This window comes from Chenopodium album, chromosome 13 (genome assembly GCF_948465745.1).
Source record: "Chenopodium album chromosome 13, dcCheAlbu1.1, whole genome shotgun sequence".
Classification (NCBI taxonomy): Eukaryota; Viridiplantae; Streptophyta; class Magnoliopsida; order Caryophyllales; family Amaranthaceae; genus Chenopodium; species Chenopodium album.
Genome location: NC_137846.1, coordinates 54,948,124 through 54,965,164, shown reverse-complemented (window position 1 = coordinate 54,965,164; position 17,041 = coordinate 54,948,124). Strand labels below are relative to the sequence as shown.

Below are 17,041 nucleotides of genomic sequence, written 5' to 3'. Positions count from 1 at the left end.
TTGGTATAATGTTATAATAAACTTAAATAAGGATAAACTTAGGTCATGCAAGAGTTCACATTACGAAGTATATTATAACGCTGTTTGAGCCTTCCACCAAGGTGGTGGCTCCAAGCCTCCAACGACGACCTCCAACATCTTTGTGGTGTTGGATTTTTTTTTGGTATGTTTTCGGGTAAGCAATTAAGGTGGAAGTTAGTTAAAATAGGTGAACAACTAATCGAAGGGTGATGGTGATAAAACACACTATAAGAAAGAGGGAAATAGTGGAATGAGGAGATGAAGGAATGGTTAGTCTCTCCATCTCCCCCAAAGTGATGGAGGTTTGATTCCTCATATCCCCCATTCCTGTGATAAGGTGGGGCAATCTCATCACCCATCTTTGTATTTTTTTATTTTTATTTTTTATTTTTTATTTTTTTTTTCGGTGTTTGGAGAGCCACAAGGACAACGAGGAGAATTAAAGTATTTTGGTTCCTTTCATTCTGATTTTCCTTTATACTTACTTCCTACTCGTATACTTTTGGTCACACTCATCAACTCATCATTTTTAAATTTTAAGCTCAACAAAAATTGAGCCTGCATAACAATGGCGTTCACACCTGTCTCTTTGCCGCAACTTTCAATTTCTATTCCTCGCCCTTCATTGCTACCACGGTAATATTTTATTCAAAACTCTACATTTATTTAATTTAGGTTACTCTTTTTTCTTGATTCCCAATCAAATTTAAGCTTGTTTCAGTGTTCAATATCATCTATTTTTTCTTTTTATTATATTTATTTTTATTAAGAAGTATATATTTTTTTTTTCCGAATGTTGCTAGTTGAAATAATTGTTTACAATTTGGAGTGAAGTCTTATCAAATTGAAGGCAATTTGAGAATTTTATGGATTATGGCTAATTTGATAGGATTATATATATGAATTTGTAATGCTTTGAATGTGAATTGTTTACCATATTGAACTTGGGTAATATAAAAATCTTGATATGGTTTTCTGGATTCCATGAAAAAGAAATGATTTTTTTGTTTCGATAATTGCTTTATGACATTTAGAATCAAAAACTAAATATTTGGTTAGAGAAATTGTTGCATATGATTGGAAAATACAGTCATTCTCAGAAAAGAAAGTTACTTGACATTAGAAATTAGGACATAATATTTGATGGCTGGCTAACACTTTGCTATAATGCAACTTATTCTTTGGAATCATAATAGCTTGCTAGTCACTTAGCAATATTAAAATCCTTGTTAGTTGGCGATGATATATAGTTGTCATACATTAACTCATGTCCTTTGTTAGAACGGGCGATAATATGTAACTGCTTAGTTGGCCTAAATAATGGGAAAAATGTGATATGATATACAGTTATACACCTAGAGGATAAAGCTGTTTTATAAGGAATTTGCTAGTATAAGAATTGTCAATGTCATGCTATAATTTGTTTTTCGGGGTAAGAAGGGGTGGAAATATCCTCTCCGCAAGAAGTTAGTTTCCTATTCTTCTTCGTTCTCTTGTAGATACGGAGACAGGAGAAGTATCTACTCTAGAAATAAATGTTGCATTTTAATCATTTTGTGTTTACTTTCTTCTCTCTTTCTCTAGTTTTCTCCATCTCACTAAAGCAAGGAACCTATGTATAAAATACAAAGTAGTTTAAAAGCCGATTAAAGTTCTATAGAACATAATATACAAATCAAAAAGCTTCCTTTAATCTAATACAACCTTGAGAAATTTCTCTCAAAATTCATGCATTAATTGATGAAACATGAGGTTGAGATTTGTTTGAGAATATTGCACCATTCTTTTGCAAAGAAACTTCTTGTTCATTTGCTGCAACAGTTTCCTTACAATACTTATACACCCTGTCTCTCTCGTTTAAATTGTGAAAACATCCCAACATATTAAACTAATTATGTCTTTGCCGAAATCAGAAGAGCTCAGTGACAGTTTTATTTGTTAGTTTATTTGAGTACGTTTTTTTATAATTTGAAAATTACTGTGTAATTCTACACTTGTACAGACTAGCTTATAATCTCTGTTTTCTTTTACAGTGGTACGGCTAGAAAACTGAATGTTACTGCAAATTACTCTGTTTCCGATTTTGCTTCGTTGACTGCTAGAAACCTTTCAAGGAGGATGTTACTTTCCATGGGAGCTGTACCTATCTTGTATAATGTAAATCTTGTTCTTGGCGCACCAATCCCTCAGATGGAGGAGCCTGAAATACTTCGGTAAATTGCCAAGTTTTTCCAGCATTTCTCTTTTTCTATAACTGGCATGCTACTCAAGTCATCTTCTGTGAGAATGACATTTGATGTTTGAAGTATCCAGTACCAGGAAGCTTCCCAGTGGAGTAAGGGTTCAAGGTATATTTGTCATTGGACATCATGCTCTCTTGCAAGGTTGCTGGTTTAATTATGGTCCTGAACGTGATGTTTCCCTGTGTATTAATGTATTATAACATTAAACTTGTTCATAGTCTTTATACTGAAAATTTCTGCTGCAAAGAGTAGCTTTCATATTCCTAGAGTATCACTCTTATGGTCTGTTGGCTTTTTGCCTTTTTGTATGTTACCTTTCCCTTCAGCCAAGATGTGCATACTTTCTGTCTAGAGTAATTTATGTGCTGCCCATCCAGTGTACTCCAAAGAGAGAACAGCAGCATAGAAGTTTGCGAGAGAAAGAAGGGTGTGTAGCACTAAGTAAGTCCATTATTTGCTGATGATTGGTACCATCAGCAGAGGTACAATACCTGTTCATTGCCTTGACTCAATCGGTTATTATGTGTTTGGATAGGGTAATTTTAAGAGAAGGGGGAGGGAAGAGAAACTGCCTTGTTTCGATAAAATTGGTGAAGAGGGAAGGGATTGGAATTGGAAATTGGAGGGATTAATTTTCTTTCCTTTCTAATAAGCCCAATCCTTTCAATGTTAAAAGAAAGGAAAAAGCAAGATCACTTCTTCCCTCCCTTTCCTTTCTCTCTCCTTCCCTCCCCTTTCCTTCCACTATAGCTATTTAGAATTTTAAGCATAGAGTTAGTTTTTGTCAAAAGTTGGAAGATGGAGGCAGGGGATGGACTATTCCAACCTATTATGTTTGCAAGCTCTTTTTCTTTGAGCATGAAGTACTGATAACATGGTGAAAATTCTAGACTAAGTTAAATAACTCCTTAAAACATTCAAGTAGGATTAAGATTCACACTAGCATCAATCCTTGACCCTCAAGTGAAATCTATACAGCCCTTAAACCTATTACTTGTAGATATCATCTATGCCATCGCTCATGTATAATGGCTATGCTCTGTGCATGGTTCAATCATAGAAATTTTCTGAGTTGATTGTGGTCTATTTCAGATATTGTTGATGGAGAGGGACCAGCAGCCGAGGAAGGTGATGTTGTAGCATTTAATTATGTTTGTCGGCGATCAAATGGGTATTTTGTCTACAGGTATGCGAGATTGCGAATTACATAAATCCTCCCCCACATCCTCCAGCATGTTCCTTCTTTTCTAATCTTTGTGCTATACTGCTATGCCATGATTTCATCGCCTATTATTCTTTTGGAATAACTTTGGCTTATTGATTCCCAATTTCCCATAACTATAATTTTTTAATCTCTTTCTTTAATTTTATTCTTTATCAAGTTCTGGAAACTATGCTTTGTTGTGTCACTTCCCTTCTCCCATATTTGTGCAAATCACCTGTATGTTCCCAGGCTTATTCTATTTGATGCATATGATTCAGCACAGTAGATCAATTTACTGGAGAAGCCATGCCTGTTACACTAACTCTGGATGAAAAACAGGTAAATAACCCGTGCAAATAGAGCTCTAAAAAGTAAGGATGTAATTATAGGAAATAGTTTCATTCTGATTGCTCCTTTAATAGTACTCCTAACTCTTATATTGATGCAATGGCTTGTTGGTGCATTGTTTTTCTGCTTTAAATTGTAACAAGTTAATAAATCGTCTCTTTAAAGGCCTGTTCATTTTTGTTTTTTGTTTCCAATATTTTTTTTTAATTAATTAATTTATTTTTATTTTTATTTTTATTTTTTTTTTTTTTTTTGAAAACAATGAAACAAATACAGAAAAATCAGAAAAAGTGGGTTTTCACTTTTCTGTTCTCAATTTTCTAAATAATCATGATTTCAATAGGTTTGGCTAATTATTGATTCTTTATATGGCATATATCTTATGACTTTCAAAAACAAAAATTACAGTGATATCGAACGGATCCTGTCTAATTTAAATTTTCTTGTGAACTAATAAACATCCAATCAATGCCTTTATTTCAATGTGGGTTATTGCTTAAGAACATTTTCTCTTAATTTGTGCCTCTTGGGACTTAGATATGTATATATACTACCCACTTAACCTCTTCATAGGCAGAAGCCTCTTGAGAAATATGGGGTCATGGTACAGTGTGGTGCTTCTTGATGCTCAAGGACGTATTATATACATCTTGGGTAGCGTGAGCATCTGTGATTGCTTTTGGAAAATAGTTATAATTTTGAGATGTGTAAGTAACTAATATCGTTTTGTGTAAACAGATCATAAAAGGCTTGAAGGATGTATTAATTGGCATGAAAGTTGGAGGTAAATTCTGAATGGCATTTGGGTGAATATCTGTATTGTTCAAGGAAGATATGTGTTACTTGTCTACTATTAGGCTTCTGTATTATTGCTTGAGCCTTGAGCACCTAATACCAAAACAGCCACATGAGGTACTACTTATTAGTGTGTCAAACTATTGAAATGTTTTGAGACCCCTTCCTAAGCTGATTATATTCACTTGGATGTTTATTTTGGTGCATGTATTTAAATTGCTGAAGGTGATACTAACTATAATACCTGGATATTCCAAAAGGTGTACTACACAGTTTAGTCTGTGATCCTGGATCAGTTTCACTCCTCTTTTCTCTTATCAAAACGATTCACTCTTTCTTATCTAAAGGGGAAAAATGCTGCTTTTGACTTCCATGTGACAGATTGACATATTGCTTTAATTAGATCTAAATCTTGGTACTGACATGCTCTGTATATAATTAGAGAAATCCTAATTCCTAAAGGTTGATTACTGAGCATATGTGAAGCATCTATTTGTATCATCGTATTCTAGGTTGAATCTTGAAATTGCAAATGATTAGTATGGGGCTAATCTTAAGCTTTAGGTGGTTTGTGCTAGGCATTAGCATGGTTTCCAGCAGTATAAATGACAGAAAATTAGGAAGAAAAAGACTGATTATAGTATTAAGATGAGAATTACAACTAATTGAACGATAATTCCACTTTCGAGAGGTGGATGCTCTCCTAACATGAGCTTTCGAGAGGCTCACTCTCTCCCAATAAGAATCCTCACAATATTCAATATGATGATTATTCCTCCTAATGAGGCCTATTTATAGAAAAACTCTCATAACAAATTCTAACTTATTCTCCAAGCTACTACTAATAGGTTATGACTAACGTACCCTTCCCCTAATATTGATTCCTTGCAGTTTGCTGTATAAACCTCTGTCGTTCTTCGGGAAAAGTTGCAACTCAATCTATTATATCTGCTTCGTGTTGCCTAGTTTTCCATATCTCTTTTCTTATTTCATCCTCCTAGATTTTTGCATCCCTTCAGTTCTAATCTCGTGCTGCTGGCCAAGAAATGGAAATAGCTGTGTGAGCCTACCGTAATTCAAGGAATAAAATACAGGTTCATCACTTAAATTCAATTTCATAGGCCTGTTTAGCAGCTAGGCCACATGTTCCTAAAAGCCTAACAGGCTTCTTCAGAGACCATAGTTACCTTTCTCATGCTTCTACAGTGACTGGAATCATCCTATTGAGTCTCATAAGAGTATCTACCATACAGTAACAGTGACTGGTTACGATGTTTGCTCATGGTTTATGTAGTGGCAGAAAATAATATGATATTAGTTGAACTTTTGAGGATTCTTGAATTTCCATGTCAATTCTACCCAAATAGTGTAGATACAGCACTCTATTTTAGATTGAGATTTTCAAATAATTCTACCCCAAAGAACCTAGTAAAAAGGAATAATTAAAGAGTCCTAGGTGAAATTCCAAGATTTTTGGTGCAACTATAAAAATCCCTGCAACATAATTTTACTGTTGCTAGTGAAATTTCATTTGTTTTAATAGTTTGGTACGTGGATTCATTGTTAAGTCTGTAGATGTTTGCTATCTCTTTGTTAAGCTGTAACCCTTATCTATGGGCCTGCTAGTTTTTATTTCTTGATGTAATACTGCAGACTTTCCCCTGTTGATTTTCATTTATTGCATCTGATGTGGTTTGATCTTGTTGCACGTTATATTTCCTTTTTTTTTCCTTTTTCTTTTTCTTTTTCTTTTGGCTTCTCTTTCTTGGTCAACTAACTGGAGTATATGCTTCATTGAATACTTTTAGGGAAGAGAAGAGCCTTGCTTCCGCCATCAACAGGATATTTAAATGAAAGTTTGAAACCCATCCCAGAGGAGGTTATTTTTCTCTTAGATGGAGTAGACTTGTTATCTATTTCTCCTTTTCTCCTCCATATGCCTAAGATGTTTCTAGACATGTAACTCATTATGGTTGTTTATTGCAGTTTTGGCCTCGACGTAGCCTTCTGTCCCATGCAAATGAGCCTTTGATCTTTGAGGTGCAGCTTTTGAAAATATTGTAATGCCCTTTATATGCTTCGGCTTGCACATGTTGGTTGGAGTGCATGTCAGATAAGTTATCACATCTTCTGTAATTATGAAATTAGTTTATATGAAGCCATTTCTTCGATTTATCGAAGCTCTTAATCTAGATCAGTACATCCTTTACAATTATGCCTGGCTGGATGATACGGAGTACTCTCTTTGCGTATATATGAATATATCTTACAGGTCTCCCCTGTTTTTGTCGGCCTTATTGTGATTTATGATATATGGACCGTTGATAGACATAAGGAACATAAATCAATTCTAATTATGATGGCTTGTGAGGATAACCTGTTAATTTGTTGAATCTACTAGTAGCCTCAAGATGATGTCACGTGTGGTTTCTGAGTACCCTAATACTATGTAGTGTTCGTAAATAATTAATAATGTATGTCCCTTGCCTAGTTGGCTTTTTTCTTTATTGAGGTTCTAAATACCCCCTATTCTCATATCAATGTCAATGATAATGCATCTTCCTGAGTTTATGACTATTTGTATTGTTCATAAACTAATTTTTAATTTTTTTTGTTTACTTTACTAATCTATGATTAAATAAAGTTATTATAAATTATGTTGGATTTATACTCAAATGTATATAATCAAAATATCACATTTTCTTGTGTAATTGAAGTAAAGTATGTGAATAGTGTACATTAGAGAAATGTTGCAAGTAAAAAAAAAAAAAAAAAAAAAAAAAGCGAAGGAAGTATTAAATATAAGAATCATGATACCGTCCTGTGAATTAGAAGGTTAGAATTCAATCTTTTGTAACACTATATACTTAACAAAGTATATATATAAAAAAAAAAAAAAAAAAAAGCTTGGAAGATAAATCAATTGACCCTTTGCTTAGGAGATTTGCTTGGTTTAAACTCTTGAATAACTTCATTTATTTGAGATGGAAGGGAAATGTCCTTCAACGTCGGGCAATCTCTATGTACTGCCAGACGGAGCTGAAGTAGAGCATTTTTTCCGGCTTTTACTGTCCTCAAATTTGTTAACCGTCTGATACGTAACACTTGTAGTTTCCTCAGCCCCTTGTAACCAAAATCCAAGACCTTACCATCATATGCATTATCAAGTTCAAGCACTAGCAATTCTTGCATCACCTTGAGCTTTTCGAGCGGATCGCTCTCAAAACCTGAGTTTTTCAACAGCAACCTAACCAAATGCTTGAGTTTATGTATCCATATTGGCAATTGTTTTTGCTTCAAAGGCCCTATTAAGTAAAGCCGCTCTAGAAATTCAGGAGGAGATTTGATGTGGCTCAAATCAAGAACATCTTCATCACTTAGCATTCTTACACTCAATGATCGGAGCTGTTTCATATTTTCTAACGCCTTACACAAGGTTTTTATGTTCTCCTTCTTCATATGTACGATTGCCAACCTTCTCAATTGTGTTAGCTTGTCCAAACCAGGCACTAAACCAACAATAGGTTTGGAACTGCCATCCTCCTTCTGTGAATTTTCTTCTTGTAATTCCTCTTTTTGAGGATCCTCCTTTGGTAAATAGAGACTTCCATCCACAAATGCTAGCTTTTGCAGGTCCTTGAAGTTACTGAATACCCCTTCGGGTATCTTTACTGGCACCATCTTCTCGTCTTCATTATAATGGCATACAAGAAGATGTCGGAGCTTGTGAAGGCGATTTATTCCTATTGGTAGCTCCTTTACATCAGTGTTTTTGAGATCCAAGGTTTGAAGGTTCCAGAGTCCACCTATAGTTTCCGGCAGTTTATTAACCTTGGTATTTCTCATGCTTAGATAACGCAAGTTATGCAGCTTTCCCACCACTCTCGGGACATCAACAAACTTGGCATTTTGAAGGTCAAGTACTTTTAGCCGGAATTCAGCTTCCTGGAATGGCGATGACCATGCAATCGGAAATTTTTCAAGTTGGACAAATGAAAGGATTGAGCGGACACTTGAGGCAATGACTGTATTTGGTGCATCCTTGTGAATCGAAAGCCTTCGACATTGATTGTTTGTGCTTAACCTGTTTTGCGTTAAAACTTGACAAAAACTCAAGTCTGCCAACTTTTGGAACATTACATGTTGCCACATACAAGGAAGTATTAAAGTCCTGTTTCTTCCTGTTTCGTCGCTTTTCAAGAGATGAAGCATACCTATAAAATACATATTTGTATGTCACAAGGAGTTCTAACATTTTACTTATTTTGTTAGAACTTAATTTCATAAGTGAAATAGAATGGAGCCTTATATCCTAGAGTTATTTAGATTTGATATGGAAGAATGTAACCTAAGTACATATTCTGTTTCGAAAACATACCTCTTTCAACAAGTTCATTAAGATATTCTTCTGCAGCTTCTTCGAGAGTGCTATGATCCTTGGCTTCCACAAAACCTTCAGCAATCCATAGACGAACTACTCTCGTTCTTTTGAATTTGCAACTTTTAGGAAACATGCATAAATACAGGAAACAAGGCTTAAGATGATAAGGCATCTCGTGGTAGCCGCTGAAGAGTAGATTGTCCTTGCTCCATTCCGGTGATACAGGGTTGATTTGGAAATTCTGATACAACTCAATCCACTTATCCGTGGTTGAGAAAATTGCCCCTACTTTCTCAATCAGGAAGGGCAAACCATCACATTCTTTCACAATTTTGTCCCGTAAACTTGTTAGCTTCCGAGGGCACTTTCCTTCGTTCCCAAATGCCTTCTTATTGAAGAGACGCTTGGCCTCTTCTTCAGATAAAACTTGCAGATTGTAGGCTTCACCGTAAGTACTTGAAGTCTTCCAATAATTTGCAATGTGTTCACTTTTCATTGTCATTAGTATTCGACCACCTTTGCTGTAACTAGGTACCAGGGTAGCCTGAATGATCTTAGACAACTCCTCCATTTCTGAGACATCATCAAGAACCACCAAGTACCTGTAAACAGAAACAAACATCGGTACTTGTTCAGCTATTTTTTCCAAACCTTATTGTTTGAATCAATGAAGGTATATAGTTAACACAGTACATCTATAAACGAGTAATGCTGCATATTTATCTATTGTTCAGACATAGTAACCTGACTTATATAAGCTGTAATAGTATGTTTTACACATTGCAATGCGACAAGTGACTCGAATGAGTTACTGAACTGCTTGATGCAAGTCACTGGATCATTATTTTGGATATCAGGTATATACAGCTTACATTTTTATTAGCAGAGTAACAATAGTTAGGATTATTCCTGTCAAATACGAGTAAGAACTGAATATCAAAGAATCAGCAATCATGTTCATGAATAGAATTATGAATCAAGTCTGCAAAAATTATTACCCTTTTTTGGCATCGTTTATCATTAGGTAACTCCTTAAACGATCAGTGATCGTCGACTCATTATCTGGTAATTTCTGCACTTCTTCTACAGAAATACTGTCAGCAGAAACATTGTCTGCAGAAGAATAACTATGTATGAACTGTTTAAACAAACACTTGAGTAGAGCAACACTTGAGTAAGGCTTGGTTGCTGTGATCCAAGCATAGTATGAGAAGTTCTTCCTTTCATTTTCGTACACTTTTTGAACAAGCGTTGTCTTCCCAAGTCCCGGCTGACCCCAAACTGCTAACACAAACTGTTTACTGTCATACTCCTCATCCTCCAAACGTAATTTCTTTTTTACAATCAATTCACGTTCCTTAAACCCTACGAAATTTTCCTCATCCTTATAAAGCGGACAAGTTCCAGGGTCAAGCTTCTTTTCCCCTGAATCTTCCTCACCAAGAGCAAAAATCGTTTCCTCATAACCTTTTCCATTTCCTTTTATCTTCTCCATTGCATTTTTAATCCTTACAATCGAGCAAGCAATCCCACGTTTGTCCTTGTAACCCTCGACATCTTTAGAACCTTGATCTAATAATTTCCACATTCCGGACATGCACCCTTTGTCATCTCCTTTGCGTTGGTGGCCTGATTGTTGTTGGTCAATCAGCTTGCAGTCATCTATGATATCTTCAATCTTAAACACCAATGACCTTAACTTACTCACTTGCTTGAGCTTATCTTTTGATCTGTCTTCTATTCTGTCTACCTTTACCTCGACTTTCTTCAAGTAATCTTTAGCGATCTCCATTTCATTTTTGATGTCAGTTACTAATTCCGGGACACTCTGAAACTTTCGTGTCTCGGCCTGTAGTACAGGGACAACCTTCTCCAACAGAAAACTCAGCAATTTCTCTGGTATTGGTATTGCTAGAGCCATAACTTTCACTGCAAACATATAAAAATTTTACAAACTTTCATATAATTTAAACACATACTATAGGATACTTAGCAATTTTCTTGGTATTGGATTGTAATTAATAAATTATATTTCAAGTTAATATTTTTACTTTTAGTTATCTTATCCAACGTTCTTGGGACGTTCATTAGCTTTTACCCTTTTTTTTTTCTTTTAAAACTTTAATTTGAAATGAAATTGTGGGAACGAGATGTATTGTGCAATTAGTCTAAGGTGCACCCTTGTGCACCTTAGATAGGTGTAACAACGCAGCCCAGAAGCCCAATTACACACAACCCAATTAAAAAAAGCCCTAAAACTAAAAAACACGGAAACTGCAATACACCTACCCACACCCAATACACCCACCCACACCTAATAAATGTAACGTTACTTCCAAACTCAAAAGTCTTCTTCTTCTATATGATTTTCTCTCTCCTCTTTTTCACTTTCTCTCTCCTCTTTTTCATTTTCTCTCACTAAAAAACTGCAAAAACATCAATGGACATTAGAGAAGAGATGCAAAATCAAAAGGATCATCTCTAAAAAAAGGCAGTTTTATGTAAATTTTATTTAATTTTGTTTGAATTTATATGATTATCACTTAATTTTGTTTGAATATTGTTCGATACTCTATTGTTCAAAATTTTTTATTGGAATTGTCAAAAAAATTAGTGAAATCAAACGGATACCATGTTCACATTCCGAAATGCATATGTTCATATTTTGAATTCTTATGTTCATATTTTGAATCATTTTGTAAACTTTCTGAAATGCTTATATTCACTTTCTAAATCCATATGTTCACCTTCTGAAATGCTTAATTATGTTCATATGCATTAAAAAATGAACCAATGCATATGTTCATATTTTTAATACTTATGATGCATATGTTTCATAATCATATTATTTTTTATTTCTTCAATTTTTATGTTCATAATTAAATGCCTTATATTCATAATAATATTTTATATGTTCATAATGTAAATATTCATAGTAAATATTTGTTGTTCATAAATATTCTCATTAAGTCTGTTTATGCATATGTTCTCTTTCTTAAATGCATATGTTCATATTTTTTACGCATATGTTCACCTTTTAAATGGTTATATTCACTTTAAGGAAACCAATGCTTATGTTCATATTTTGAATTGTTATGTTTACTTTCTGAAATGCATATGTTCATATGTTTTATGTCTATGTTCACTGTTTGAAAAGCTAATGTTTACATTTAAGGGAACCTATGCATATGTTCATATTTTGCATGATTATGTTCATTGACAAAAATAATGCAGAAAATTAGATGAAATTCATACACAGATGAAATTGATCGAAGCTAAAAAAATTCAATTCATATGAATTAAAAAAAACAGATAAACAACCAATTCCATATTGTAAGGAACAGATTCAATCGTTAAATCGAAAAAACGAGAAAAATAGAAAAAAAAAAAAACAGAGGAAAAAGGAATTAAAGAAGGAAGGAGAAAAAACAACGTATAATTTGTGAATTCAAAGATTCATATAAACCTTAATCAATCGAAATTAAAGCACAAAATCGAAATTCACACAAAAATTCATACTTAATAACTACTTTCATGTTGTAAGAAACAAATTCAATCAAAAAAGTGTAAAAAAGGGGGAAAATTAAAAAAATAGAGGAGAGAGAAAATAAAAAACAAAGGAGGAAAATAGAGCAGAAGAAAGCTAATGTTCACTTTCTGAAAAACTAATGTTCATATTGTGCTGTTGTTACACCATTTCTAGGTGTATGAGTGTGCACCTAAGAGTATGTGATGTATTGTGAGACCTATTTGGCCTTTTTATTGGGCTTCCTCTATCCCAAAATATATAGTGTCTATTTCATTTTGCACGGAATCCTTTGACACCATCAATATTTATAAGGTAAAATTGGTATAAACCACCTTTTTTGTCCAACTTTTTTGAAAAAACCACCTTTTATGTTTTTATTTTTATTTTTTACTAATCACCTTTTAAGTACTTAAGTTTTTTATTGCACCACCCCTATTACAAATCTAACGTATTGCATCTCAACCATCCACTTCCAAATCAACAACCACAGCAGAACCTTCCCTTCCATCTCAACCATCCACTTCAATTACCTCAGTTTAGGGTTTGAGAATGAACAAAGACTACAATTTAATTGTGCAACAAAATTAGGTTTGGTTTTTTAGAGCTTGACTCAATTTAGTCATGCATTTATATAGAGGGAAGGGTCAAATGTTTTTGGGAGGGAAAAAAATAAATGATTTAAGAGGGAAAAGCACAAGTTGTAGGCCCCTTTGACGTCTCAGTTAAATTTTTCGTCAAAATTGAAAATAGGGATGGTGCAATAAAAAATTTAGGTATTTAAAATGTAGTTTTTTCAAAAAAGTTGGTCAAAAAAAGGTGTTTATACTAATTTTGCCTATTTATAATTATATAGTATATAAACATAAAACTAACACATTAAATGATGAAACTAATATATCCTACTTACATGATTATATATTTTGTACAAACTAAAGAGAAATTTGATATGAAAATAATAGTGACGGAGTAGAACAAATTAAAGGGGTCGGAATATATCATGGTAATGTTGGTCAATACAGTACAGAGTAATTCTCTTTTTCTATGAAGTCAATCATCAATATGAAGTTTATATGTTTTTTCCTTCACATAGTAGTATTAGTTTCCTTGTGAGTTATGTACAATTTATTACATAAAAATTTGGTATAGTCCATGGCCTTATAATCTAATTTTTCTAGACTTGAAATCAAAATAAAATACATTTATCATATCAAATTTAGCATACAACATTCCTAGACAACAAACTTCAAAGGTTGCAATCTATAGATATCATGTACTCATAAAATATTGAGTTTCAACACGAAAAAAGATATAAATTACAATCTACTAGCACAATTTGAATCTTATCTATTTTCTTGAAAATTCTAAGGTATAGTATTAGGATGAAGATCAAGCAGTTGTTCATTATTAAAAATGTAGTATAAAAAATATTCATATTTTAAATAAGATTAATAGATGAGAAAAAAAAAATATATATACCTGGGAAATTTGTAGATGTATAATATAAACTTCGTATGTCGTTTAGACCGGGTTAAACCGGTTCGTCGGCCAGCTGATCGGAAGCTAAGCTTGCTAGCTTAGTGAGAGAGTAGATCAGTTGCTAGCTTAGTGAGAGAGTAGATCACACTTCGGATCGATCTTGAGTTGGTTGTATGTATATATATACCTGTATATGTTTTTAATTGCATAGAAGCATTTATAAACTATCTACATACTACTCTAGCTAGTTAAGTTTGGGGAGCCTTGGAGTAGTAGTTGTATTGTATTTGTCATGAACTTGGAATTAAAAAGTATAAAGACATTATAAATACACTAGTTGAGTTTTTAAATTTTGAAATACAACTAGTTGAATTAGTATGAAGCATATAATTAGAATTAATCTAGTTTTTAAAGTCAAACTTTGTTTGTCATCTCACGACTAGCATTAATTTCTTGTCTTGTACCAAAAAAAAAAAAAAAAAAAAGGATTCATTATAAATTCAATTTTACTCTTTGTATGTAGTTTTTACTTTTTAGTGATGAATGATTGTTTTAATTATCTTTTTCAATTTTAACTGTATATGTATTCCGTAGTTTTTAGGGCTTTGTAAATCATTATTCTTTTTATTAAGTATATACTCTATATATAAAAATTACTCAATGGTTAAAAAAATAATGTCTATAAAAGGGAAATGCATATGTGAATGTGATCCATCTATTGAAAATGAAGAATTATTCCTATGTTACGTACTTTCATAAATTTCAACTAACTATAATTGATTTTTACGAAGAATTTAACATGACTCTCCTCTAAAAGTTGCTATGTCGTTATTCAATATTGATTAAAAAAATAACATCTACCCAAATCCAAAGGTAACCAAATTAAAACCTTCCTTGGGATAAATAAATAAATTATGCCTAAGTTTACAATTATATACCTAAAGCTCTTCAATTAACAAAAAAAAAAAAAAAAAAACCCAAAGCTCTTCATTTATTAATTATTTAATTAACTAGCACTCCGTATATCCTAAGCCACCGTGATTAAGGGTATAAAGATATTACTCCTTATAGTTTATAAAATGTAGATGTAATTAGTAAGTGTATTTGGCGGAAAATCTGATTTAGTAAACTCTCTTTTAATAAACTTCATCCATTCTTTGAAAAAAAATAAAAACCCTCATCCATTTATTTATTTTTATTTACTCTTGAATTTTACAGTTTACACATTTTTGACCACGTATATATTTAATAATGTATAATATGAGTTAAAAATCTAGAAAATTGAGAATATATTTCAAGTCAAATTTAACAAATCATCTAACCTAATGTATTGGTCAAACAAACTATATACCTAGCTATCTTTTTCATATGTTTGCTAAACCTATAGCAATCAACAACTAACTGTTACAACACTTGCAACAATGTCAATAAGTAATCTAGGAGAACATGCAAAAGTTAAAGACTAAGGAGTTGTGGAGTACTTCCGAGGGTTGTGAAATAGATAACTTATTATAATAGGATGTCTTTAATGCACGGGCATGAGACAAAATAGACTGTTTAAAATTTGAATAGAATAGAAAAAAATAATTAAATATTTTCAATCCGTACTACTTTACATTTAATTAAGGCAAACATCAACATTTCTCAAAAAAAAAAAAAAAAAAAAAAAGGAGGCAAACATCAACAAATGTCATCAAGGATGTTAGATAAGATAACTAAAAGAAAATTATTAAATTTATTTTTTGACAAAAAGAAAAATATTAAATTAAAATAAATATTAATTATACTAATTAACTTATAATTTTGATATGCATTTTTAAATTAATAATATGTTAAATTTTTTTAAAAATTATTATCTGACACTCCGTAGACGTTCGTGTCAAGATCTTTAAATTAATACAATGGTCAATGAAGTAAAAGTCTTTAAGGGCATCTAGCTAGCTAGATGACTTAGGTATTATTGAATTCTTCTAGATTTTACAAGTAATATTTAAGATGACTATTTTTTTTTTTTTTTTTTTTTTTTTTTTTTTTTGGGGGGGGGGGGGGGGTGTGTGTGTTAAAGATGACTAGGTGTTATTGTATTCTTCCTTTTTTTTTTTTGGGGGGGGGGGGTTGGTTTAAGATGACTTCAACAACCTTAAAAATATCATCAATTTGTAAGAAGTAGCAATATTTTGTTTGTTTTTTTTTTTTTTTTTTTTTTTTGGTGAAGACGAGGGGCAAGCCCCAAAAAGAACAATAAACCTTAAAAAACTAGAAAGGAAAAGGAACAGGAAATAAAACTACTACTACAAACTAGAAAGCAAGAAAACAAACTACTCCAGACTATCTCGAACCAATCTTGGAGTAGTCACACCACGCAATTCCTCCAATAAAACGGTTCGAAGATCCACCGGGATCGCCTCAAACATAACCAACTTCTGCTCCGAGAGAACACCAAAGTTAGCCAACCAATCAGCAGCTCGATTAGCTTCTCTGAAACAGTGTTCGATCATGATTTCCCAACCATTGCGTCTGATTAGAGATTTACACTTTCGAATAAGATGTATAAAAGGAGAGTTGGAGGGAGTAGCCTCCACCAACATTCGAACCACAACTTGTGAATCAATCCTCAATTTGATTTTCCTATGACCCCCATTCCAAGCAATAGCAAGTCCTCGTAGCACAGCTAGTAACTCGGCTCTCGTACAAGTGCACGATCCACAATTCACAGCAAAGACCTCAAAAATCTCACCACTAGAACCTCTGATCAGTCCACCTGCTCCAGCTGGGCCTGGATTACCTTTCGCTGCTCCATCTGTGTGCAAACAGACCCAGCCCAAAGGAGGGGCTTCCCACCTGATGAGTAATTCTGTCTTCGGCTTCTTACTTGGTCTTCGATGGAGGTCCCTTGCAAAAGCTCTACGAATCTCACCAACTCTAGTCAACACAAATGCAGCTTGATCTATAGGAATTTCACACTCACGAGCAAAGCTACGCTCGTTCCTCCACCTCCAAATCCACCAACAAGTGACAGCAAAAATCAGAGGCCAATCTTCACA

At 33.3% G+C, this 17,041-nt stretch overlaps 2 protein-coding genes across 2 annotated transcripts; one reads left to right on the top strand and one right to left on the bottom strand.

The window, feature by feature from the left end:
* Window positions 1–222: 222 nt before the first annotated feature.
* Window positions 223–6,902, top strand: LOC145576991 (peptidyl-prolyl cis-trans isomerase FKBP16-1, chloroplastic-like). Its single transcript, XM_081634693.1, has 8 exons — window positions 223–657; window positions 2,055–2,234; window positions 2,335–2,369; window positions 3,357–3,450; window positions 3,747–3,807; window positions 4,555–4,600; window positions 6,420–6,490; window positions 6,598–6,902. The coding sequence occupies exons 1-8, from the start codon at window positions 590–592 to the stop codon at window positions 6,673–6,675; spliced, it is 633 nt and encodes a 210-aa protein (XP_081490819.1). The 5' UTR covers window positions 223–589; the 3' UTR covers window positions 6,676–6,902.
* A 459-nt stretch (window positions 6,903–7,361) lies between these two features.
* Window positions 7,362–10,913, bottom strand: LOC145576990 (disease resistance protein RPM1-like). The gene is made up of 4 exons (XM_081634692.1): window positions 9,991–10,913; window positions 8,990–9,594; window positions 8,227–8,825; window positions 7,362–8,154 (listed from the first exon to the last, which is right to left on the bottom strand). The coding sequence occupies exons 1-4, from the start codon at window positions 10,911–10,913 to the stop codon at window positions 7,531–7,533; spliced, it is 2,751 nt and encodes a 916-aa protein (XP_081490818.1). The 3' UTR covers window positions 7,362–7,530.
* Between the last annotated feature and the right edge of the window lie 6,128 nt (window positions 10,914–17,041).